The 27,554-nt window shown below is 42.6% G+C and overlaps 1 protein-coding gene across 4 annotated transcripts in view; it reads right to left on the bottom strand.

Moving 5' to 3' along the window:
* KIAA1671 (KIAA1671 ortholog) overlaps positions 1 to 27,554 on the bottom strand; it is a 168,409-nt gene that overhangs the window by 25,126 nt on the left and 115,729 nt on the right. For 3 of the 4 annotated variants that reach the window (XM_073313248.1, XM_073313250.1, XM_073313249.1), the window contains one exon: positions 5,671 to 5,789. In XM_073313248.1, coding sequence (XP_073169349.1) covers positions 5,671 to 5,789 — 119 coding nt within the window. Of the gene's footprint in view, positions 1 to 5,670; positions 5,790 to 25,250; positions 25,484 to 27,554 lie in introns of those variants that run through there. The other variant, XM_073313251.1, reaches the window with a different exon arrangement.

The raw sequence follows: 27,554 nt of genomic DNA, 5'->3' as shown, positions 1-27,554 counted from the left end.
AAATGTTCAAATGGTCTTGCTTTTGAATTTGAAAGGAAGACGCCTTTGTTGTTGGAAACTGATTTCACAGAGAAGGCAGCTGCAAAATACTTAATTAAAGTTTAACTTACTGGAGAGATTTAGATGTTGGCATATCATTTTGTCAGCCCATCAGGCCTTCTCAACCATAAAACTACCCAGCCTTAGCAAGCATAAAATATTTATATTGCACCATCTCCCAGATGCAAAACATATTCTGAACACAAGTGACGTTAGAACTGCAGTAAGACTCAGAGTTAAAGCTGTCATTTCTACATTGTGTTTAGCATTTAAGATATTGCACAAAAACTGACAGACTGATCTGAGACCACGACAATACCTAAACACAAATAGGGGAGTGAGCAAGCTTACAATTTTCACTCCATGGAGTCCTGGCTTTAAATGGTATTAAAAATGAAAAGTTGACTTTGATAACTCACCCACTTTGCTGCTGGGCACCTCAGTTATAACCATACTATGGTACTTAAATTCAAGACAAGCCAAGGTTGGGTACACCTTAATACAGCATAACACCACCACTTGGACTGGAACAGAGTGCTTGAAAGCATCAATTAATGGACACACTGCATTTACCACTGTAGAGTGTTTGGGATTTAAAGGGCTGTTATAAGCTATCACCACCTTATTCTGCAGAATGTTTATTTAGATATCATTAATTGGTATGGATAGACACCAGTATTTATATCAAAGAAGGCAAGTAAAACAGCTACTATGCAAATGCCTTGTGTTAGAGTAATTTGAATCGTCTTGTTAAATTAGGTCAACCATATTTCCCTATGCTGACTACGGGACACCTGGTAAAATTACTCATATTCAAGCAAGTCCAACAGCAACTAATCAGAACAATGCCGGACAAACATGCAAATTAACATCGAGTTGACTGAGCCCCCATTAAAAAGAAATACTGTGTAGTTGGATTCTTTTAATTTACCTTCTTATCTTTAAGGCTGTAGGGTTCACATGGGGAGAGGTGACACACACTCCTGTACCCCTCTCTCACCTGGGCGGGCGGTGGGGGAACGGGACCGACTGACCCAACCCTCCCTGCCCAGCACTCTCTGCCCTCCATGCCTGGCTGGGCCCCTGGGACGGACCCGCCTCTCCTGGTACCTGGCACTGTGTCTTCCCGAGGCAACACAGGGGGCACACAGGGTCACATGTACCCCTCCCCAGATTTCTGCCAGGGTTCACACCAGAATGCGGCCAACAGCAACCTTTTGGCGCTGTGCGGGAGGGATGGGATGGGAGCTGCTTCCAGCCATGGGCGGCGGAGGGGGAAGGGGAGGGATGACTTATCCTGTGTCTTTGCAGAGCTCATCTCTTCCCTCCCTCCCCCCCGCCACTCCCCTGTGGCTGGAAGCAGCTTGTCCCTTCAGGCTGCTGCAGGCCACTGACATAACCCAGCGGCCTCCTGTGCCCCAGCTGCAGCACGGACAGGAAGGGGTTAAGCCCTTAGGATGCACTGTGCACCAGACCCAGGGAACCTGACTGCCGGGGCTTCAGCAAACCCCACCACAGTGGCTGAGCAGGTGAGGGTGCCTAGAGGACGGAGCAGCCCCGAGCTCCCTGAGGCAGGACCTAGGGCAGGGGGCTGGAGGGTGAAGAGGGAGCTAAGCTCATGCCCGGCGGGGCTGCTGTGGAGCCTGCAGGGTCAGGACGCAAACAGGCTGGAACTTGCTTCCCCCCCTTCCTTCCCCCGCCACTCCAGAGTTTAGCTGAGGGGTGAAGAGGCTGCCCCATGCCAGCGTCGTGCGGGGCTTTGGCACATCCAGGGCTCGGCTCCTCCTGGCCAGCGCCCCACAGTCTTGGACTTTCTCGGGGTGCTGGCCCAGCCGGAGGGGGAAGGAAGGAGCTGCCAGCCAGGCTGTTGGTGAGCTGAGCACTCTGACCAGGGGCTTGCTCTCTGCACAGTGCTAGGAGTGGGACGCGGCCCGCTGGGGGGGAGGGGATGAAGGGGCAAAGCAGGGAGAGGACAGTAGCAAGGGGAGCATGTAAAGGGTTGAGGGGTGGGCAGCAGAGACGACACATAACTGGCTGCTGCCTCCCTGCACTCACCAGCCACCGCAACTCGCAAAGCCCAGCCCAGTGCCAGCCAGGAATGGGACTTGGGGGATGGGGTCCTGCTGGCTAAGAAACAGCACACAGCAGGGGCTGTGCTGATGGACCAGCAGGGCGAGTGGCCGGCCCTGCATGCTGCAGCTTTGCCCTGCCACCAGCCTTGCACACCCACCCCCATCATCGGCCACTGGACCCTCCCCACTCACCGCTGTTGAGCGGGCAGCTGGCGAGCAGGGATGCAGCCAGCAGCCAGTACTGATGTGGGGGAGACAGAAAATACAGGACAATTTGCCTGTTTTTAAGAAAAAGTCAGGACACCTGTAGGAGAGCTTAAATATGAGACTGTCCCTTTTAAAACGGGATGTCTGGTCACCCTATGTTAAATGGTCACTATCTAAATAAATGTGTTTTGCTAAAACCAATTGCAAGATAATACACCTGGAACCAAGAATGCAGGTTATACCTAAAAGATGAGACTTTATTTTGCAAAGCAGTGACTCAGAGAAGGACTTAGGGTCATCACAGATCATTGCCACAGCACAGTGCAATACCACGGCAAAAGGGTTAACGTGAACCTCGGCGGTATCAAAAGGACAATATCAAATGCATGTAGCAAAGTGATCTTGCCTCTGTACATAGCATTACTAAGAACACTTCTAGAATACTGTGTCCAGTTCAAGAAGGATGTGGAAATGCTGGAGAGTTAAAAGGAGGACCACAGACAAAATCCAGGGACTGGAAAGCAATCCTTATGTGAGCTCAATTTATTCAGTTTATTGACGAGGTAACAACCGCTGTGTATAAGTACTTAAACATGGATAAGATATCTGGTAGTGGCAGGGCTTTTCAATCTTGCTGACAAGACATAACAAGGTACAATGCCTGGAAGTTAAATTCAACCTCAAAATAAGATGCAATTTCCTAACAGTGAGGGTAATTAAACATGAGTCCAACTGACCAGTGGACTCACTATCGCTTGGAGTCTGTAAAGTGAAATTAGATGTCTTTCTAAAAACCTATGTTTTAATCCAGCATCTGGGAGATTTTCTACAGCTTTTGTGTGTGTGGGCTCAGACTGAGCAGTTGTGGCAGTTCCCTCTGGCCTTGGAACCTGTGAATCCCCCTGTTCATTCTCTTCTTTCATGGGCCGGGGGGGGGGGGGGAACAGGAGTGCATACACTGCCCACAATATGCTCATACCACTTGAAGCTCTGCCTTAAGACAAAGATAATCAGATATCATGCATCAGGTCTTTAGCCCATTGCCTTCCAAGTCAGAAAGATTTCCCCCAGCTATCCTCCCAATGCACAATTAGCCATACGTATTTTAGGGTTTGGTTATTTCATTTTCTTCTGAAGCATCAGAGATAGGTCACATATGGAGATGGGGCACCAGATGGGGTAGTCCAGTGCTCTGAGGTAGGACACAGAATCCTCTTTCTTAGATTCTTGCTCCCATGCTCAAGTTCAAACTAATCACCAAATTTCATAGTTTCATAGATTCCAAGGCCAGAAGGGACCACTGGGATAATCTAGTCCGACCTCCTGTATAACACAGGCCAGAGACCTCCCCCAAAATAATTTCTAGAGCAGATCTTCATTTTAAAATGGTCAGTGATGGAAAATCTACCACAATTCTTAGTGAATTGTGCCAATGGTTAATTACTCTCACTGGTATAAAAATTTGCGCCTTATTTCCAGTCTGAATTTGTATAGGTGCAACTTCCAGCCACTGGATTGTGTTACGTCTTTCTCTGCTAGACTAAAGAGCTCATTATTAAACATTTGTTCCCCTTACAGACACTTATAGACTATGATCAAGTCACTCCTTAACCATCTCTTTGTTAAGCTTAATAGATTGAGCTCTTTGAATCTATCACTGTAAGGCAGGTTTTCCAATTCTTTAATCATTCTTGTGGCTCTTCTCTGAACCCTGCCTGATTTATCAACATCCATCTTGAATTGTGGACGCCAGAACTGGACACAATATTCCAGCAGCAGCCATACCAGATTCAAATATAGAAGTAAAATAACTTCTCTACTACTTGAGATTCCCCGGCTTATACATCCCAGATCGCATTCGTTCTTTCGGCCAGAGTCATCTTGGGAGTTCATTTCAACTGATTAGCTTCTGATCTTTTTAAGTATCACTGTTTCCTTGGGTAGAGTCCTCCATCACACAGTATGGCCTATCATATTACATTTACATTTAGCCATATTAAAACCAATATTGTTTGCTTGTGCCCAGTTTACCAAGTGATCCAGTTTGCTCTGAAGCAGTGATCTGTCCTCTTCAGTATTTATCACTCCCCCAGTTTGTGTATCATCTTTGCAGGTGGGAAGGAATTTGCCTGCTGGTCAAACTGGAGGTGTTACACCTCTCTCTGCAGCAGAGGCATGGACTACCTGCTAGGAATATCTGGACATATCTCATTAATCAATTCCCTGCCACTGCAGGGCCCATGGGCATTGGTGGCACCTCAACCTTTCCTGTCCTCTGTGTGTGGCACACAACAGTTTGGTCTCCTGAGGACCGAAATGTTTGTAACTGGGCTCAGTATAGGCATATCTGGGCAAAGTTTAATGGCCTGTGACATATAGGAGGTCAGACTATAGGATAATGATTTCCCTTCTGGCCTTAAACACTATGAAATCTATGGATATATTTCATGGTACACGAAACCTCCCCAAAATCTGTGACAGAAGTACGAGCACCACACAACTAGGTCATCACTCATCTAATTTGCAACACTGAAGTCTGGTTTTGGTCTGAAAAGCAAGTACATAAAAATGGCACTATATTGTTCAACAGACCCGCTCCCTACATGAATTCAATCTTAACAGCCTGATCTACTAAATGAGGCCATATTTTTACTGCTTTTTCCTTCTGCAGTCACCAAAGAGTGTAAACTAGATTCCATTCTGGCTCATACTTGAACAGAATTGTTAATGGAGTTCCAGTGGCGGGATCTTTACTATTCATTAATTATATAACTGGTGATCCTGCATGAGCAGAAGGAACACAGCTCAAATTTCTGACCCCAGCTGTGATAGTTTTTAAAAAGAGGTTTTCCCACTTATAAACCAAGCACATTTGATAGATATGTCATTCAGACACAAACATGGAACTTCATAATGTTATTTTTACAGTGACTGTTCACATTTTAAGGAAAAAAAGTAATTGGATTTCTCAAAATCTCTCAGGAAATATCTACACTGGAGCTACAAAGTGTAATTTCCAGCTCAAGTAGATATTCCCATGCTAGCTCAATCACTTCTAAAAGCAGAAGCATATCTGCAGTGGCATGAACAGCAGGATGGACCAGCCACCAAGTACGATCCCATGTGAGACCATGGGTAGGCACTCAGATGGTTAGTCTTTCCTACTGTGGCTATACTTTTATTTTTAGTGTGCCATCTCAATCAGAGCTAGCACAGGTATGGCTACTTGAGGCATATCCTCAAACAATCTACTGCATTGCAAGCTAGAGAAAACACATCAAAAAGGAAAATACAACATGCAATACCCAGCCAAACCACTGGGGACAACACAGTCAGCCTTCCTCAGTCCTACCTGTCCCCACTGTGGCGCTGCTCACTCCAGGTACCATATTGACTGTCAGCCTCTTGCACAAGTGTGTCTGTATCCTTGGCCTCTGGGGGTTGTCTGGCAAAGCACTGCCTCAGTTGATCCTGCAACACAATATAATAGAAGTTTAACATGATTCCTTTAACAGTTTGGTTAAACAATTTACTGAGTTAATTTATGGCAATAGCTTTCAAATCCATAAGTCTAAAGCTGAACAAGAGTGAACTTATGCACAGAAACACAGTTTAACTAGTAAAATGTCTTCAATCTATAAACACACAAAGGCTAGTAGGGTCTTTATAAAAGAGATGCTTTATTTTCATGGGCAAATCATTAGGGCCTGAAGCAGGAAATGATTATTTTGTTTCATTAACTTAAAGATAGATGGCTACAGTTAATCCCTCTTCTATTCAACAGTAGTTACCAAGTAATTTTTGGAGGGCATCATGTAAACACACATAACTCTACTGAGGGAATAACAGAAATTGTGTAGTTTATCCTCACTTCTAGCTTCTTCTATAGGAGTATTTTGGAAGTATGGAAGTATTATGGAAGCTCCTCGAAATAAAATTATCTTGCCAGACAATTGCACATGTTTGGCAAACATTCCTCTCTTGCTCACTACTTCCTCACTTTTGTTTACAATGCTGCAGAATCATTTGATGGAGCTCCATTTGATCCACCTCCTTGTTTGTGCAGTAGCATCATGATTGGGTCAGTAGGAATGCGCATAGCTTAGAAACTGATGTTTGTTAATTAACTGCTGCACAAAGTCAAAGGAGGAAGCAGAAAGCTTGCAGTGCAAGTCCCCAAAAGAACCTATTGTTTTTACAGACTACATTTTTTGGAATATATTCTGAATCCATAGCCTTCGCTCCATATGATCATAACTATTTAAATAGGTTATATTTGGAGCCTAATTTACTTGCCAGTGTTCCTTTTAAACATTGGATTGCTATTTTATTAGCGTTTAACTTTTTTGTTATAAATCCACAAGAACATGTAAAGCTAACAATCCTCTGAGGGAGAGAAAATGAACAGTACACAGCATCACACAGCAGTGAGTTTTCTTCAGCCTTTAGACTCTAGTTCCATATGTCATTAAAAACAAACTGTCATTTTCATTTGAAGTGTCATTTGTAACTATGTGAAACATAGCAATAGAGTCTGATGTAAAATGACATTTCCAAGTGATCCTCAACAAGTCATTTCAACCACTTTTTCTTCTTCTCATTTCTGCACGAACTCACAGTGTCAGAAGTCATTACACACTGACATTTACATCTGCATTGTGACATTATGTCTAACCTCCAAGTGCATTGGAAGAGAATGTCACATGTGGTTAATTCTCAATTGGAAGCCATAAAAGTAGTGAGAATACCGTTTCCTAGTCATGTGTGTCATTTATTGTTCCTACAACATTTGATCACAGAAATTAGAAACAAGAGACTTAGAGACTCATCTTGTTCCTCCCTCTATCAGTGCAGAAAGTGCCCTAAAGCATAGATGAGTGTTTTGTCTTGTTAAAGTGAGGGAGGGGAGCAGGTGCCTTAGGAGGAAAGTGATATGGATGCTCCTTAGAGTGAGAAATTATTCAGCAGCATACCACCAAGTCAGTGAAAGGTGTCGAGTGACAGCTCTGGAGCCCCAAGCTCTATCTAGCCACAGAACTGTGAGCACAGCGAGCAGCAGGAACAGTTTCTTGCCATCGCTTCACTGAGATGACACCAGCTGATGTGGAGGGGCCATCCCTTGGAGTAGAAGGATAATTCAGTCTCCGTGACCATTTAGTACTTGACCTCTCTCAAGGGACTGCCAAAGTTGCCAATCCGCACCTAACACTGAGTGTTCTGGGGGTGGCGGTGGCGTTGTGGACACTTCTCCGGTAGGAGCTGGATTAAGGCCACCTAACTCATTTCACACGGGCCAACCAAAAGCCAGATGATGGTTATGATTGTCAGTTACCAAAAGTCTGTGTAGGATTTGAACCAGCAAGTAGAAGTAAAAGGCTCTCCCTGCCATTATCAATACCCAGACAATTGAATTCTGTCACTTGGACAATTAGCTGCTGAACAAAAAACCAATAAGCATGCAGATTACTTTTTGAGCATGCTAAGCAAATACCAATATAAAAATAGTACAGTGCACTGACAAAAGCAGGGAAAACAGTTTTATAGGACAAAACTTTTACGAAGATGAATGGCACATTGGTTCACTTCTATAGGAGTTGTAGTGTAGTCAACTGTCCCCGCAGAAAATTTTAAAATGTACTACGTATAAGTAATTAGACAAGAGGGGAAAGGAGTTTTATAACTGTTTGCAGAACAGTCAAGAACACAGTCACCATGAAGAGAAAAGCAGCAGTAGAAATGCAAACCCAACTGTGTGCCTTTGGATCACTCTCATTAAAAGAATAATATCCACACGTCTCATGTTTGCATTACAGAAATCAATATAGAACTAGCCAATGGCCGTAATAAAAACTGTAAAAATCAACACATCCCAAGATGCACTTGCGTGTGAGCCATACACAGAAATTGGTTTGTGCCCTTTTTGTGGCAGAAGATTCTCATGGACATCCTTGGAAGCTGTGCTATATAATGAATGCAATATAACAACAGGCTGGGCTGGCGGCCCCACCCATTATTAAGGTTGCCTGAAAATTCCCTTTATATGGCTCTGTTTTCAGTTGCTTATAACTTTGCCAAACTTTAACCCTTCAGGCTGCAGTTTTTTATGCTGTGTGTGTCTGTCTCAGGAATGTTGTGAAAATAAATTCATCAGTGTTTGGGGAAGCATTCAGATATTCTAGTGCTGAGCCTCATAGTAAAGCCCGTGAGGAAATGAATAATTCTGTGTTCCGAACAGGGTTTGAATAGCGCGCAGTAACTAAGACCTAGGGTCACACATTGAACAATCGAATATTGACTAGCTGCTCATTAAGCAAGCACCGTCCATCCAGTGCACTGAATAAGGCAGGAAAAATAGTATGTGATCATGTAATTAAAGGCTATCATAAAGCACAATGCATGCATACAACAGGGCTGAATTATGGTTGCATGGGCAACCTTAACTCTGGCATTTCCTAACTTCTGAGAGCTTGACTTTGCAACCTTAATAATGTATTTTAACAGTTTGTGCTTGTAGTAAATAATAAATAATAATAATCTCTTATAAAACATTTTTCATCCATAGTTCTCAAAGCGCTTTATAAAAAAGTATAATTATCCCAATTTTTGGATGTGGAAAACTAAGGCACAGGGAGGTGAAGTAACTTGCCCAAGACTATATAAGCTATACAGTATAAACTGAATGTTATTCTGGATACTAAAGGACACCAAAGGATTCTTTTAACATTTGATTGGCTTGCTACAGGTACCCACCTTAAAGTTAGTGTTTTGAGGTACTCTGAATGGTGTTTTATGGAAAGCAGAAGGAGCGTAAAAAAAGTCTTACTGAAAATGAATGTAAGCACTTCTCTGAGTTCCTATAAACATTTGTATAAAACTACCAGATATCCTGGTTATTTTTCAGCTGAAGTCACAACACTGGATTTAGTACATTTAAATATTTGCTTTGTTTTTACATTTCCTCAATTTGCTAGGACTATGTATTTGGTAATGCTGTAAAATAAAAAACCCCAAGGTAATAAAACAATATTTGGGATGGAAAAAGCAGACACATTCATAACTGAAGCTTCCTACTTCATTGCCTCCCATCTCTTTTTCTTGGATGGTAAAAACTAAACTGGGAGGAGTGGTAGATACGCTGGAGGGGAGGGATAGGATACAGAAGGACCTAGACAAATTGGAGGATTGGGCCAAAAGAAATCTGATGAGGTTCAATAAGGATAAGTGCAGGGTCCTGCATTTAGGATGGAAGAATCCAATGCACCGCTACAGACTAGGGACCGAATGGCTAGGCAGCAGTTCTGCGGAAAAGGACCTAGGGGTTACAGTGGACGAGAAGCTGGATATGAGTCAGCAGTGTGCCCTTGTTGCCAAGAAGGCCAATGGCATTTTGGGATGTATAAGTAGGGGCATAGCCAGCAGATCGAGGGACGTGATCGTTCCCCTCTATTCGACATTGGTGAGACCTCATCTGGAGTACTGTGTCCAGTTTTGGGCCCCACACTACAAGAAGGATGTGGAAAAATTGGAAAGCGTCCAGCGGAGGGCAACAAAAATGATTAGGGGTCTAGAACACATGACTTATGAGGAGAGGCTGAGGGAGCTGGGATTGTTTAGCCTGCAGAAGAGAAGAATGAGGGGGGATTTGATAGCTGCTTTCAACTACCTGAAAGGGGGTTCCAAAGAGGATGGCTCTAGACTGTTCTCAATGGTAGCAGATGACAGAACGAGGAGTAATGGTCTCAAGTTGCAGTGGGGGAGGTTTTAGATTGGATATTAGGAAAAACTTTTTCACTAAGAGGGTGGTGAAACACTGGAGTGCGTTACCTAGGGAGGTGGTAGAATCTCCTTCCTTAGAGGTTTTTAAGGTCAGGCTTGACAAAGCTCTGGCTGGGATGATTTAACTGGGAATTGGTCCTGCTTCGAGCAGGGGGTTGGACTAGATGACCTTCAGGGGTCCCTTCCAACCCTGATATTCTATGATTCTAAACAAGCAAACACAAACAAACATTTTCTCCAAGGTGGAGGCGGGAATCAGAATCTTAACCTTAACTGTGCCTATCATTTGTTCAGTCATATGGCAGTCACAACTCCTCATTATTCAGCAAACTGTGCATTTGATAAATGCACTAGGCTAGATTCTCTGCTCCAGTTTTGTCCCTTTGCACCACCCGAGCTACATAATGGGGATATAATCTAGGCAGCTGAGAATTCCCCCAGCAGATTTAAGGGTGGAACAGTTTCCCAGTAGTAGTAGTTGCATAACACCAGATATTAGAAGGTGTTTGATAAAAAGTAAATCAGATTAAAGCGTAGCTACAATGGAATGCACTCAAAGGGTAGTAATAGACATAACTGAATAACCTTGGCTTTCTGCATTGTATCTCTCACCTTTCATTTTCAAATAACTGTCTAGTGAAGCTAGCAGGTTGTATTACTAATAGATATGTGACAAATATGAAGGAATCAATCCTCTTTTTTTGGGGGGGAAGAGAAATGGGTCATATCTGATGTTGCTGATATCCTGAATTTGCAGCAGACAGATGTAAAATCACAGCTATAACATCCTACTCCAAAGTAAAGCACTCTGGTGCCCTCTGTTTCCCAGTGGCACTGAGTCATCCACTGAAGCCAGAAATTATGTATCATGTACAGACATGTTGGCTCCTTCTTGCATTCATTATCCCAAACGACCAACAATCAATCACATTTTCTATCTAGGGTAGTGTTCAGTTTCATGCCATTTGCTTCAGTATATAATCCTTGAGGAGGATACCTGTATGATTTTCTGCCTGTTAGGACTTGTCTATACTGGAAAATTTTACCAGCAAAAGTTCTGCTGGTATATTGCTGCCAACATAGCTACTTTGGCAGAGTGTGTTCACATTTGGCTGCCTTTGCTAGTGCTGTATGTCCTCACAGCATCAGGCTGTATCAACACACAAGATGTGTTGCGCCAGGGGTAGGCATCCCAGTGTACACCAGAACCATCAGCTGTCACACAACCTTGTAGGAAGTTTTTGCAGCGTACTGTGGGATACAACCACTCTTGTGAGGGACTGTGAGAATTTGACCCCAAACTCTCTCAATTCTCTCTGCTCCATCCCATAATCTATTCTTTCTGCACTAGTTTTACTCTCTCTGCCATCTGATCACGAAAGACATGGATGCCACACAGACCAGTGGAGCTCTCGTCTATTTTGAGGACAAGGCATCTGACTCTTGCGTGTTTGCAGAGCCACAGCTACCCCACAGTGGCCAGTCATGCACTGGGAATACAGAGGTTGGGGGATGAAACTGATCAGCTTCTTCATGTATTTACTGACTAGCTGTGCACAGCTGAGTGGTGGTCCTGGGTCGATGAAAAAAAGCAGCAAATGGTGGGACCAGATCATGATGCAAATCAGGGATCACCAGCAGTGACTGCAGAACATTCAGATGTGGAAAGCCACATTCCTGGAGTTGTGCGCCAAGCTCACCCCCGTTTTGCAGTGCAGACACAAATGGGAGCTGCTTGGACAACTGAGAGATGGGTGACAATCACTTTCTGGAACCTTGTAACTCCAGATTGCTATCCTTCCATGGGCAAGCAGTTTGGTGTTAAAAATCTGCAGAGGGTCATCCAAGTGTGCAAGGGGAAAGTACATCTCAATACTTTTATTTTCATAGATCTGTAACTCTCAGTGCTTTAAGAATAAAGTTTCTGTGGCTAAAAAAATTCCTTTGTTAAGCCTGTGCTGTTTGCGGTCCTGCTACATTGTCTTTAAAGGGGTAAAAGCAGAAGCCTGGAGAGCTTTAGTGGCACATGTATAAGTGACTAGTGGGGATGGGGAGTCTCAGACACCAATTTCAGCATCTAGTGTGGGTAAGCCCCATGTCCCAAAGAAGGGTGGGGTATGGAGTCAGTCATAACACACAGAATGGAAGATATCAGTATGGGGGAAACAATGGACAAGCTAAGCAAAAGTGAGTAGCTGAGTGGGAAGCGTACTATTTCATGCTCGACTTAGCTATCTTTCTCCTTCCACAGAATATACAAACTGCTAAAATGCAAAACGGGCAGGGAAATGGAGAGCAGCTGCACTAAACAGAGGACAGTAAGTTATTTATTATTTGCTTGGCACTGACAGTGTGCTTAGTACTTTACAAGACAAATAAAAAAACTCTCTCCCCTGGGAATTTAGATCAAAGAACCAGACAGAGATGAGACTAGACAAAATGGGATACCCAGAGGAATGTATCTTATTTATATAGGTCTTATTTATTTAAAAAACCCAGCTGTTAACAATTCTAATCAAAAACCCAACTGCAGCTAGTTCAGAGGAGGTCAGCACTGTCCCCAGCTCTTAGTTCCAACCCGTTATTAAACTCTTGAGAGAACGATTCACAGGACATTAGGACAGGGCTTCCCATACTTTTCCCAGAATGTGAGCCTCACCTTACACTGCATTATGGACACTTCCCCTCCTCTCATGAGCCTGCTGATTGAGATTGCTTAATTCCCCTGCTACAAAAAAGTCCTACATACTTTGATCTATCTGAACACAATTTAGCAGCCAGAAATAAGAAGGGGAGAGCGAGCAGCATGTGACCAGCTGGCTCTCTAAAGACTACCAGCAAATGTTCCATGGACTTCAGTTTAGGAATCTCCACTCCACAGCATTCAGATTTCTTCAGATAAATGCCACTGTCGTACTTCATCTTCTAATCTTCTGTTTCATCACCCAAGCATTCACCTGCTGTCTGCTATTTTCTATTTTGTGGAGGGAGCATGGATTTGGTTCTATATTGGTCTGTTTTTCCTCTGCTGAGGAGAATCCCCCACCTACATATTACATAGGACTGTTTTCGCTCTACAAAATGAGGCTGCACAATAACCACTCTCTCTACTTCCATATTGAAGTTGGTTTCCCTACAGCTGCTGCCCTTGCACAGAACACCCCCAAATCACTCATACATGTTAACAACCAGCTCTCTCGCCATAAAGCCGCAGCATCTACAAACTAGCGTCATACCACATTCTAATATCCCATAACTCCTACCAAACAAGGTTTCCATAATTTGTCAGACACTTTCCACCAAAGCCATCAATCTCTTCCTAGACTTCCACAGGCAAATAGTTCGCCTTTTCTTCATTCCTAGTCACAACAAACTGTCTGTCACTCCCATCTAACCTTGGGGGGGGAGGGGTCATTGCTGAGCCAGCTTCAGAGCTTTACTTCAGCCAGCCACATCTGTTTACATTAATATCAACATAATCGCAAGAACAGCAGCAAGACCTGCATAGCCCAGCTCCTTAGGACTTCATGCTCACATGCACCAGTGTCTCAATTTCATAAACTGTGACCTGTGAAGTGGTCTGCGATAATGCTGAACAAAGTAATATGAGATACAATCACTTTTACCTCGTGATAGGAGTTTGAAAAAGGCTGTACAGTTGCTCTAAATTTTCAACTATTTCAATGTACCATTCCTAGATACCGAGTGAAATGTCTGTTTTTAGTCTCCAGTAAACACACACAGCTCAGCACATAGGTAGTACGAAACCGAACAGCTTCCTGCTCCACTTTATTCAAGTGTCTCCACAGCCTATCCAATAACATTATGATAGCAATTACTTTCCTTGCTGTATGCAGTAGATTAAGGTCATGAGTTGTTACACCTTCAGCCCACGCTGTGGGTAAGTCTACAGTCATGAAGAATGTATTAATTTTTCAAATGTAGTAATATGGAATGTTCTTCTCCTGTCCTACGTCAGACACTTCTGCAGCAATTTCATACAAGCCCAGGGTATTTCCTCTTAACCCGGCTAACCATGTGTTTTAGTCACTATAATACCATATTTGTAGCTTCACGTTCTTGGGGGCTGAATTAAGACTTCTGGGTTCTGTTCTCTGCCACCACTCACTAGCTCTGTAACCTTGGGCAAGTCAATTCTCCTCTCTTTTCCTGCGTTTGACCAGCTGTAAAATGATATCACCACCTTTAGGGTAGTTCTTTCAAAGCAGTTTACAAGTACAAAGTACTCTTCTTACTTTTCTCCCCACTTCTGCTAGCTCAATTGTTTTTCCGCTTGGTGTTTGCTATATAAATCTAATCATGTTCTCATATTGCATGTTAAAATAAAACACTTATGTAATCAGTGTACAGAGACTGTCGATCACCTTGTACCATTTTCTGCACAAGACTATGTAGAGTTCATGAGGATTGTTGCAGCTGTATTAAGAGCAAGCACTATGGAGCTATAACTACAGTATATGGCAATCTTACCAGCACACCATGTAGTCCCACAGATATTTACGCGATAGCTCAGTAGTAAAAATGTCATGGGATGCAGTAGGAGGGGATCTTTTGTATCACAAATACTCTAAACAAACCTCCCTGACAGAAAAACAAGAATAATCTTTGATAATAAAGTTTCCACAGCAAATAGAAAGAAAGTGTTAGGGCTGGAGAAATGAACAAAACCATTCTATATATGCCATTTCTTTCACATGCCTATAATTTCTTTCTGGCAAACTTATTTGTGAATCAATACTCAGAACCCCTGAGGTACTCTAATATTTTCCTTTTTCAGCAAGCAGTTCTCAGTTAAAGAGACAAGTCTAGAAAGCATTGTATTTCTAGTGTGTGCATTAACTTACAAATATTAAGCATGTGTCAAATAAGTACTTTTTTGAACTACATGACTGAGTGATTTTTCATTTTACAGGACCCTAACCTTTTTCAAGAATATATAGCTGATATATGTTGATTTCAAAATGCACCCATGTACAGCCAGAAAAGTATCACAGAAAATGGTCAGCTAAACACCGGTAAGTTGGAGCCTATTTGTGATGAAGCAGATAGTGTTGTTTTCCATTCAGTAAGGCTAAAAGGTATGTTCTTTACTCCTGGGTGAAATCTGCGCCACTGAGCATGTGCAGAATTCACGTCCCCCACATATTTCTTTGCTTCCCCACAGAAAAATGCCTTTTTGACAGAGAAGCAAAGGAAAGCTGCAAGAACAATCGCACACCACTCCCTGGTAGCACAGGTACATCGTTTCAGGAACCCGGAGCAGCTGACAGAAAGGTAAATCACTGTGGGGCTGGGGACACTCCAGCCAGTGGCTCCTACCCTGAGCCAAGATCAACTGCTAGTCCCAGCTGGGCCGGAGGCAGGAGAGTATGGGACTTCCCTCTTTCCCTACAAAGAGTGGCTGGGGCTGTGTCAGACCCACTCCCAGAAACCTCCCTCAGTTATAGGAAGCTCAGTATCCTACCCTAATTCTGCCCCCATCACTCCTCAGCTGCGGGTGGAGGGGTCACTGTATGGGGAGTTGCTCCTCCATCCCCACCCCAGCCCCCATGCATCTGGACCTCCCATACCCAGACACTCCTGCCAAACCTCACCCCATACATCCAGAAGCACTCCATACCCGAACCCTACCCCACTGAACCTCAACCTGCATCTGGAGCCCCCTGCACCCAGACCCCCTGCCTCCAGACTGCCCATCCCTGCACGAAGACCACCCCCCATTGAGCTCCCTGCACTCAAACCCCCACCCCCTGAACCCCCAAGTCCCCACATCCAGACCCCCACACCACTGACCCCCAACTAGTTGCATCCAGACCCCCACCCCAACAAACCACACTCCCCCAGCATCTATATTCCCCCGCTGAGACCCCCACACCCAGACCCCTCCCACTGAGCCCCAACCACCTTCACCTGGAAGCCCCTGCAGAGTCCTATTGCTCCTGCACCTGGAACCCCCCCCCCACAACAAGACTCTGTGCATCCAGATCCCCCCACAAATAGATCCCCCCCCAAGCTGCCTGCACCCACATTGTCCCACACAGAATCCTCTCAACCCACACCTGGATCTCCGCCGCCCCCCCCACACACACACACACTAAGCCCCTTCACATTTGGAATTTGCCTAGTTGAGCCTGCTTGCCCTACAACTGGTGCACCCGGCACAGAAGGGCAGGGCCCCAGGGTGTTTCTCGGCCAGTCCCAGGCCTTGTGCTGTGTCAGGGTCAAGTGCAGCCTCCCCACTGAGTCCATTTCCCAGGGCCGGGGGTGCTGAAAGGTGATCTCCCATCTTCGTGCTGCCAGTGGCCTGTGCTCCCCACTGCTGTGCTGGAGCCTCTGCATTTACTTATTGATAAATAAAACTTGCAGGATTTTGCAGAATTTTAAAATATTGTGCTCAGAATTTTTAATCTTTTTGGTGCAGAACACCCTCAGGAGTAATTCTCTATATACTTGGGTGAATTATATTGCATGTGTTTTTTCTTCCCTTACTGCCCTCATGTTTCAAGCTTCTTCTAGGCTCCTGTGTGCCCTTAACAGAACGGCATACATTGAGAAGCTCAGGAAACAAAATGGGAAACTGCAAAGGAGAAAGGGAATAGCAAGTAAGTATATCTAATATTAACGAGGTACTTCTGAGAAAAATTGTTGGAAGCAGAAGATATTTGTTCAGAACAGTTAAAGACAACCAAACATTTAAATGGCAACATATTATAAGGTCTGTCGACTAAATTTGTTGCCCTGCTAAAGGTTCAGTAATTCTTAGTAGGTTTCTAACTCGAACACTGACTGACAGACATATTCACCAGTTTGGTTTAAAATTTTAACTGCTCTTTCATGTTCCTGCAGTTTTATAGACTTTCCCATGATAACACAGAAGATAATGCTTGCTTTTAACATAGATTACATGGAAAAAAATTTTAATGGTTTTGTTGATTTTTTTTTTGTATAACATCCACCTAAGATCTGAAAATTTGATGTATAAATAAGTGAAATGGTAGTGGATGTCTAATACTGTATTCAAGCTAGGTAATAGTAAAGGGTCCTACAGTAGCTAAATCCTGAAACATTTCTACACCTTTTCTACAGGAAAAAGGTAAGAATTCAAATTGACTAACATCTCAGAATAAAGTTACACATTATACACAGGTTTAGGGCCAGATTGCGGAGCCCGTATTTGGTGAAAGCTGATTCATGAGTCATCCCCATTGAAACCACGTGTGTCAATTACTGTGCAGTAAATTCCTGACAGAAAAGATTACAAATAAAGACATTTCCCTAAAAAACCAATCAGAGTTCATATATAGAGGAGGGTACACAGAATATTATAATGCTCTGAAAACTAACATGGATAAACAAAAACCAATAAACTTCATTTTTTGATGTTTGATAAAGCTCAGTGTAATTATAATTCATTTTTATGAGTCTCTAGCACATGCAGATTCTAAACAGGTCTGGAAGCACGAAGTACCAAAATATTGAGAGAAAGTAATTTACTAGGTGACTATTTTACTGTGCACACAATCTTTATCACTCTCATCCATCTCCCTTGAAAGATCCAACTTTGCCTCAGATTTGCCAAGGGAGACTGAGGTAGTTAAGCCTCCACTCAGAGTTGGACATCTGAGTCCTTAGGGACCTTTCAGAATCCCAACATTTGTTTCTGTTTCATTTTTCTGACTTCACCCAGTTTTGTTTACAGACAGTAAATGACACATACAAGAAGCCATTAAAAATTCAATATTTGCTAACGGTTATGAAAGATCTCTCCTTATTATAAATTTAGGAGAAAATGCCATTATTCTCAGCTACCAGTGTGGAGTTAAGTTAAACACTATGTTCTCTCAACTTCCACTCTGTATAGCATCTGCTGACTTTAATAACAATCATTCTAATACTAGCCAGACATCATATTAATTCTCTTAAAACTACAGATGCATACATTTCAATTAATTGCTCAGAGGCCCTCAGGCATGAATACTATATAAAATGAATAGACTATACACTTAATTATGTATTTTTCTTGACTAACACTTTTCTTGGAATTACTTATTATTGTGGACCAAGAATATGAGCTACAGAAAGAACCTCAGGTCACTCACTGAACATTTTAAAGAGACAGAGTAGAGAAAATAAGTTGGTTACAAATTATTAACTGTGCTAGAATGCAAACTTTCACCTCTGACATCTTAAGGCATCAAATCACACAGTATTCTAATATATCAAACATACATATTTCAGCATTATAACTTTCTGCATAAATAATCTTTTTTGGGGAAAGAACCATACAAGATGTCAAGGTTCCTCCCCCACTCTGAACTCTAGGGTACAGATGTGGGGACCTGCATGAAAAACCTCCTAAGCTTATCTTTACCAGCTTAGGTCAAAACTTCCCCAAGGTACAAAATATTCCACCCGTTGTCCTTGGACTGGCCGCTACCACCACCAAACTAATACTGGTTACTGGGGAAGAGCTGTTTGGACGCGTCCTTCCCCCCAAAATACTTCCCAAAACCTTGCACCCGACTTCCTGGACAAGGTTTGGTAAAAAGCCTCACCAATTTGCCTAGGTGACTACAGACCCAGACCCTTGGATCTTAAGAACAATGAACAATCCTCCCAACACTTGCACCCCCCCTTTCCTGGGAAATGTTGGATAAAAAGCCTCACCAATTTGCATAGGTGACCACAGACCCAAACCCTTGGATCTAAGAACAATGAAAAAGCATTCAGTTTTTTACAAGAAGACTTTTAATAAAAAATAGAAGTAAATAGAAATAAAGAAATCCCCCCTGTAAAATCAGGATGGTAGATATCTTACAGGGTAATTAGATTCAAAAACATAGAGAACCCCTCTAGGCAAAACCTTAAGTTACAAAAAAGATACATAGACAGAAATAGTTATTCTATTCAGCACAATTTTTTTCTCAGCCATTTAAAGAAATCATAATCTAACACATACCTAGCTAGATTACTTACTAAAAGTTCTAAGACTCCATTCCTGGTCCATCTCCGGTAAAGACCAGCATATAGACAGACACAGACCCTTTGTTTCTCTCCCTCCTCCCAGTTTTTGAAAGTATCTTGTCTCCTCATTGGTCATTTTGGTCAGGTGCCAGCGAGGTTACCTTTAGCTTCTTAACCCTTTACAGGTGAGAGGAGCTTTCCCCTGGCCAGGAGGGATTTCAAAGGGGTTTACCCTTCCCTTTATATTTATGACACAAGACATATCAATAAACCAAAGAACCGTTACCAATTGCATAAATAATGCTTAAACTATACCCACAATGCAAAAGGAAGGCATACTGGAAAAGCTCTCCTACTCACAAGCAAGCTGCCTTACATCATGCATGGGGAGAAAGAATGTAAATAGTCTATATGTTCCTTGACTTTAGCAAGACTTTTGACACCGTCTCCCACAGTATTCTTGCCAGTAAGTTAAAGAAGTATGGGCTGGATGAATGGACGATAAGGTGGTTAGAAAACTGGCTAGATTGTTGGGCTCAACGGTTAGTGATCAATGGCTCCATGTCTAGTTGGCAGCCGGTATCAAGTGGAGTGCTCCAGGGGTCGGTCCTGGGGCCAGTTTTGTTCAATATCTTCATTAATGATCTAGAGGATGGTCTGGATTGCACCCTGAGCAAGTTTGCAGATGACGCTAAACTGGGAGGAGAGGTAGATACGCTGGAGGGTAGGGATAGGATACAGAGGGACCTAGACAAATTAGAGCATTGGGCCAAAAGAAATCTGATGAGGTTCAACAAGGACAAGTGCAGAGTCCTGCACTTAGGATGGAAGAATCCCATACACAGCTACAAACTAGGGACTGAACGGCTAGGCAGCAGTTGTGCAGAAAAGGACCTAGGGGTTACAGTGGACGAGAAGCTGGATATGAGTCAACAGTATGCCCTTGTTGCCAAGGCCGCCAATGGCATTTTGGGATGTATATGTATGGGCATTGCCAGCAGATTGAGGGACGTGATCGTTCCCCTCTATTCGACACTGGTGAGGCCTCATCTGGAGTACTGTGTTCAATTTTGGGCCCCACACTACAAGAAGGATGTGGAAAAATTGGAAAGCGTCCAGCGGAGGGCAACAAAAATGATTAAGGGACTGGAACACATGACTTATGAAGAGAGGCTGAGGGAACTGGGATTGTTTAGTCTATGGAAGAGAAGAATGAGGGGGGATTTGATAGCTGCTTTCAACTACTTGAAAGGGGGTTCCAAAGAGGATGGCTCTAGACTGTTCTCAGTGGTAGTGGATGACAGAACAAGGAGTAATGGTCTCAAGTTGCAGTGGGGGAGGTTTAGGTTGGATATTAGGAAAAACTTTTTCACTAGGAGGGTGGTGAAACACTGGAATGCGTTACCTTGGGAGGTGGTGGAATCTCCTTCCTTAGAAGTTTTTAAGGCCTGGCTGGGATGATTTAATTGGGGATTGGTCCTGCTTTGATCAGGGGGTTGGACACTATATGACCTCCTGAGCTCCCTTCCAACTCTGATAGTCTGTAACTGCTACAAACGTGCAGTATTCATGTATTCTATAGAATCATAGAATACATGAATACTGCACGTTTGTAGCAGTTACAGACTAATAAAGGCAGTAAGCCCTCTTTTCATCCTCTATTCCTGATAAGCCTAACTGAAAGTATCTCTCACTTTCTTATCCCCTGCCAAAAGGTGTGTAAATCTCCTCCCAATATGGGATATAATATAAATGCTTGCTCCAAATGAGAGAAATAACCATTATATTTCTTTTTGTATATAAACTACTGACCAAAAGGGCTTCCTGTGACACTCAGAACACCCTCCCCTGGCTTACAACTTTTGCAGCTGCAGTGTATCTACTGACATTAGAAACCACCTTCAGAAAGCTCCGTGCTGAAGAGTATGTTAGGATTTATCAACCTGATGAATTGCAACACCAAAGCTAAGGTCCACCTTCCTTCCTATAATCCCAGTACTAAAGAATCCCGGTCTACATTTCAGAAAGGAAAACTAAAAGGCTGCAGATAACACATGTAGAGAGACCTAAGGTATAGTCATTCCCTACACAGGGTGCTCATGATGGAGAGAAAACTGAAATTTAAAAGAAAACCACAATAGAAGAGTCTAACTTCTCTTCCATGCATAAGAGAAATGAACAGGGATTAAGGATTTTCTGACTGACAGTCCAAAATCAGTGCCTTTAAAAGCTTGCTGGACAAGAAAAGCCTCTCCAATAAAACACCTAAGTAACAATCTTTTTTTCTCCATATGATTTTAACGGTCTCCATCTAACCAGTGGAGTTTCACAAAATGCTTTACACAGCTTTTAGATTATGGAATTCTCCAAGCTTTGGTTTATAGCTCCATATATTTTCATGACAGTAATCATGAAAATCATTTCAAAATTCAAGTGAAATAAAGCAAGATGCTAAAAAGAAGACTTTCATTTGTTTCTAATTCTGATGTTTCTCAATATATCAGACCTTATAATAATATTGGGCCTCTTATTACTTCCATCTAGAAATCTTGTTTTTGGCACTAGTCCAGGATTCATCATCATTATAATTTTCAATCCCTGAAAGTGATGTACCGACTGTATATCCTGCCAATCTAGAACAGAAAGAAATTTTCTTCTATAGTCACTAAAGCAGACAGTATCTGAAGGAAAAAGAGACAGCATTATAAACAAGCACAGAATATCTAAAATACCTTGTTGCACTGATGTAGAATAAGGACATGGCATAAATGAAATATTGATTGAGATGGATCTCATGAGTCAGAATCTGCACAGTTAGTGGCAAAAATATCTGACTGCAGAAGGGACTGACACACAACAAACAGCCAACATGACACCCACAGCATGCAATACCAGTAAAAATTAAAAACAAAAAGCTGCTACCATAAAATTAATGGGAGCAATTAAATATATATACAGAATGGGCTCTTTGTCATCAGCCAAGAGAGGAGCTACTCAGTCTGCCTTCTTATTACTGGAGTTGTAGAATGAAATCTCAATGAGTCCTTGGAAAGCCTTTTTAATATACCCAGAAATCAGAAGCTAGCTGTTGCATACTCTGGCCAAAGTTCTGCTAGCCAGCATTCTGTTCAGAAGAACCATGTGCAGTATGTAATGCTGCGGGTGGTACTGTAAAAGGCTGGAAAATCCTGATTTAGTGCAGGCAACACGATGTGTCTTATTTACAAATCAGAAGTGGTGCACCAATTGCACATTTGACCCCTTTGATTTACAGGCCTGCAAAACGTCGAAGAGATGGAGAAAGTGGGAAAGTATCCTATAATATATTAAAGTACTGTTCAAGAACCCAAGATTCTAGATGGAGAAGTAAATCTACTATTTAGTGACAGTTTCGTTAGAGTGGATTCTCCACCTTTAAATCAGGCTATTAGCATAAAGCATAAACCAAAGGAATTCATTTTATAATGTAGGATGCATATACATTCTTTGTCCATCTGAAAAGTTACAGTGAAAATGGAGAGTTGGCTGTCTCTCCAACACACAATTACAGTACTGCAACTGAGGTTCAGATCTGGAAGAAAAATTAATCCCAGAACAGAAATCCTGGCCCAAATGAAAAAGTTCTGCTAAGCATAATATCAAACTAGATGCAACAGCGTATATTTATTGTACTCTCAAAGGATATTTATGTATCATCATTTTACCAGTGACCCGAAGAAGACCTCTGTGTGAGCTCAGAAGCTTGTCCCTCTCACCAACAGAATTTGGTTCTCACTCACCTCATCTCTCTAATATCCTAGGACCAACACTACAACAACACTGCATACAATCATTTTACCAGTGTTATTTATGTACATAGTTTTCCTTAGTATTTAATGTTCTACTTTCTGGCGAAATTTATGTAAATGCCTCAAAGGGCGGATAGAATGGGAAAACACAAACCATGACCACTTCTGCTGCTATCTTTGTATGTGTAACATTTATTCTTGAAAACAAAGACTTTGTATATTCTGCACATCAGAGATACTATCCAGCATAAACTCCCTCTCCACGAGCATTAGGGCACTGTAAAACTATCCAGAGTACAAATGCATCTTCTGAAAAGCCTAATACCACAATAATTCAGTCCCCCATAAACTTACTCACCATACGAAGATAATTGTATAATTACTAAAGGATATTTTAATACATAAAAAACCCAGCATCACAACATTCAGTGACAAACTGAAAATTACAATATCATTCCCTTTACTGCCTCAGATTCAGTACCCCACCAACAGTTCAAAGTCTGCATGTACAACACCTCTAATTTGTGCAGCACACCACTTAAAAACATCGCATAAGAGCGGCCACACTGGGTCAGATGAATGGTCCGTCTAGCCCAGTATCCTGTCTTCCGACAGTGGCCAATTCCAGGTGCTTCAGAGGGAATGAACAGAACAGGTGATCATCAAGTGATCCATCCCCACTCACTCATTCTCAGCTTCTGGCAAACAGAGGCTAATAGCCATTAATGGACCTATCCTCCATGAATTAATCCAGTTCTTTTTTGAACCTTGTTATAGTCTTTGCCTTCACAACATCTTCTGCCAAAGAGTTTCACAGGTTGACTGTGCATTTTGTGAAATACTGTTTTTGTTTGTTTGTTTTAAACCTGCTGCCTCTTAATTTCATTGGATGACCCCTAGTTCTTGTGTTATCTGAAGGAGTAAATAACACTTCCTTATTTACTTTCTCCACACCAGTCATGATTTTATAGACCTGTATCATATTCCCCCTTAGAAGTCTCTTTTCCAAGCTGAAAAGTCTCAGTCTTATTAATCTCTCCTCATATGGAAGCTGTTCCACACCCCAATCATTCTTAATGGTTCCCCACATTTGTTTGTTTTTTTGACTGCTGCTGCACATTGAGTGGATGTTTGCAGAGAACTGTAGTGGGGATGATGTTTTCCAATGTGCATTACTTTGCATTTATCAACACTGACTTACATCAGTCACATTGTTGCCCGGCCACCCAGTTTTGTGAGATCCCTTTGTAACTCTTCATGCTTTGGACTTAACCATCTTGAGTAGTTTTGTATCACCTACAAATTTTGCCATCTCACTGTTTACCCGTTTTTCCAGATCATTTAGGAATATGTTGAACAGGACTGGTCCCAGTACAGACCCCTGGGGGACACCACTATTCATCTCTCTATTCTGAAAACTGACCTTTTATTCCTACCCTTTGTTTCCTATCTTTTAACCAGTTACCAATCCATGAGAGGACCTTCCCTCTTATCCCATGACTGCTTACTTTGCTTAAGGGCCTTTGGTGAGGGACCTTATCAAAGGCTTTCTGAAAGTCTAAATATACTAATCCACTGGATCCCCCTTGTCCACATGCTTGTTGACCCCCCCTAATAGATTGGTGCTGCTTCTTCCTGAACAAACCATTTTCATGTATGTGTCTGATAACAAGCAACGTCTGTTTGGTTGTGCACAGCTCGCATATGCCACTGTTCACGAAAAGCTTCCTCTTAACTTTCTTAAGCAAAATGCAGTAGACAAGATATGATACTTGTCACATGAGTCAATGTCACTTTCATTTTTCCAAAGGCAAACTCCACCACAATCTTACATCAGTTGAGTGCACAGTTGAATCTGTCTTGTTCAATGTGTGTTCAGGAAGACATTTCATTAGCCATACAAAAGTAGGTATTGCAGGATCCTTGAGAATCACAGAACAGTAACACAGGTGTTCAGTGGGAGCAGAGTTCATTTCCCTTTACCATCTCTTGAAAAGTCCAGAGTTTTTAAACATTCTAGCACACACTTTTGCGGGCCACCCTATGTACACGAACACCCATGAATTTTCCATGGTGGTCCATTAAGGCTTGAATCTCTTTTTGTTAATTTACCTCTGGAGTTGGGAGGAGGACGGGAAAGAAGGGGACACAGAGTGGGCCAATGAGTTATTTAGTACTGAAATGTAATTGTATTTTTGGATCAGTAGCAAAACTATTAGTTGAAATGACAAGAACACAGCTGTGTAAAAGAGAAGGGCCTTACTATCCATATTAGACATTGAAATCCAGATAATTTTGTACATACACACTAAAGATATATGCAGCAGGCTGAAGGTCAAACCTTCAAGGAATCAGAAAATCTAGGTTTCTTAAATATACTCACAATTTGATGGGCAAGTACTGTGCACAAGGAATTTATCATAATTTAACACCACCGTTTCTATTGTTTCCTAGAGATCTGGCAAGAAAATCCATCAATCCAGTGTTAAAATTTAATTTGAAAAATAGTGGCTGGTGTAGGGCAACATCCCACTTGTATGCAAGCTCCCCTCACACCCTGCGCGCGCGCACATCCGCACTCTCCACCGCACCCCCAACACTGCAGCAACAGATAAATAATTCCTAGAACTGTGCATAGTCTTGCTGACCTCACTGATGACAAAGGTGAAAAGGCTTCCATATCGGCTCCCCCAGCACTAGCTACTCAGGAAGAGTCAGCATTTTTCCGGCCAGGCTGACCTCTTCTATTTGCACAGTAACTTTTCAAGTCCTATAAGCATTTTACAAACCAGGAAAAACAAATCAATCGGGAAACTGTATTTAAAAAACTGCAGTGTCCTTTTCATTCCTACAACACATTATTCATCTTCAAGAGGAGGTTGACTGAAGACAAAACATTAGGTATGATTAAAATCTGACACCGGTTACAGATTAAGTAGGCTGGTACAATAATGTAATTTTAAACAAAACTGCAACACTAAGACCAATGACAAAAACAATTTAAATCACACCCCTATACCAACTTAAAGACCTGCTGTTTGCAGACCCTCTCCACCACCACCACTGAAACAGACTGAAATAAACACAGATTGGTTTAATACTGTAAAATTTTCCACCCAACTCAGTCCCCTACTGAGAGGTAGTTAAACTTCAGAGAACTAGCAGTTTTAAAGTGGTAAATGGGAACTGCCATTTCAGGAGCACATTCAGGATATGAACATGTGAAAATATTGGCTTATTAAAATTTCCCAGGCCTCTGTCTTAGAATATAAAGATTTATGGTTTTATTTATTTTTATATATTTGTGGAGAACTATTGCAAACCCTAAAGAGATATGCTATTATATTTAAGTACCCCTAAAACTGTAAACAGTTAATTTTTCCACATGCAACTGAACATCCGCCAAGTCCCATGGTGTAAAGTATTCTGATAAATTATAATATTAACCACTACAGTTCCATTGTTGCTATGCAACCAAAAGACTGTCAGAGCCATACACATTTTTTCTCTCCGCCCACTGGCATATGATATCCAGTAGAGTCGCTAGTGTTAAAGATCTGCCAACATTTCCTTTCTAAACCATGGAAGTTATTTTTAGGGGTAACTGGTTTAGCATCTCAGTCTTTTCAAGTCATACTGTGCTGAGTTATAGCACAGATTCAGGCGTGAACCTGAATTCTAATATTTTTTCACAAAGAAGGCATAGTAAAATCAAAGTACAGTGGTCCTATGTGTGACAGACCCAGACCAGTGGGGTACAGGAGTCTGGTAGAAGGCAAATATATTGGCCACTAGATGAACCGTTTTTTTGTTCCCTGAGTGACCAGAGCAGGGGCTGCCCTAGAGCAATCAGGAACTTGCTAGAACCAATTAAGGCAGGCAAGCTAATCAAGACATCTGGAGCCAATTAAGAACTTTCTAGATTCAATTATGGCAGGCAGGCCGGCCAATCAAGACACCTAGTTTAAAAAGGACCTCCCATCAGTTAGTAGGGGGGCACGCCAGGAACAGGGAGTGAGAAAGCGTGCTGCGGGAGGCGTGAAGAGTTCAAGTGTGATCAGGCTTCCGGAGGAAGATCCTGCAGTGAGGATAAAGAAGGTGCTGGGGGGAAGGCCATGGGGAAGTAGCCCAGGGAGCTGTAGCTGTCACGCAGCTGATACAGGGAACATTGTGGACAGCTGCTATCCACAGGGCCCTGTGCTGGAACCCGGTGTAGAGGGTGGGCCCGGGCTCCCCCGCATCCTCCCAACTCCTGATCGGACACAGGAGGAGTTGACCTGGTCTGTGAGAAACACCAGAAGGGAAGGTCTAAATTGGAAAGGGATCTGCCCTGTCCCCGACCCACTAGGTGGGACACAGAGACTGCGGGGATTGTTCTCTGTTTCCCCTCTGCTGGCCTGTGATGAGGTTAGCTGAGTGGACGGCAGGTTTGAGCCACTAGCAAGAGTGGCCAAACTGAGGGCTCTGTGAATCTCTGAGGCAAGCAAATCCACCAATAAGTGCAGGACCCACCAAGGTAGAGGAGGAACCTTGTCACATATATTTACAGACAAAATGACCACAGTGTCACAGTTTTTGTCTCTGCCACTTGGTCAGAAAGACATGATTGTAAAATGAAATGTTGAGAGTTGGGACTAGCTGGCCTAAGTAAAGAACCCTAAACCTTCCCCCAACCCCAAAACACAAT

Source organism: Lepidochelys kempii, chromosome 15 (genome assembly GCF_965140265.1).
Source record: "Lepidochelys kempii isolate rLepKem1 chromosome 15, rLepKem1.hap2, whole genome shotgun sequence".
Lineage (NCBI taxonomy): Eukaryota > Metazoa > Chordata > Testudines > Cheloniidae > Lepidochelys > Lepidochelys kempii.
The sequence above is the reverse complement of the archived record's forward strand: the minus strand, read 5'-3'. Positions and strand labels throughout refer to the sequence as shown.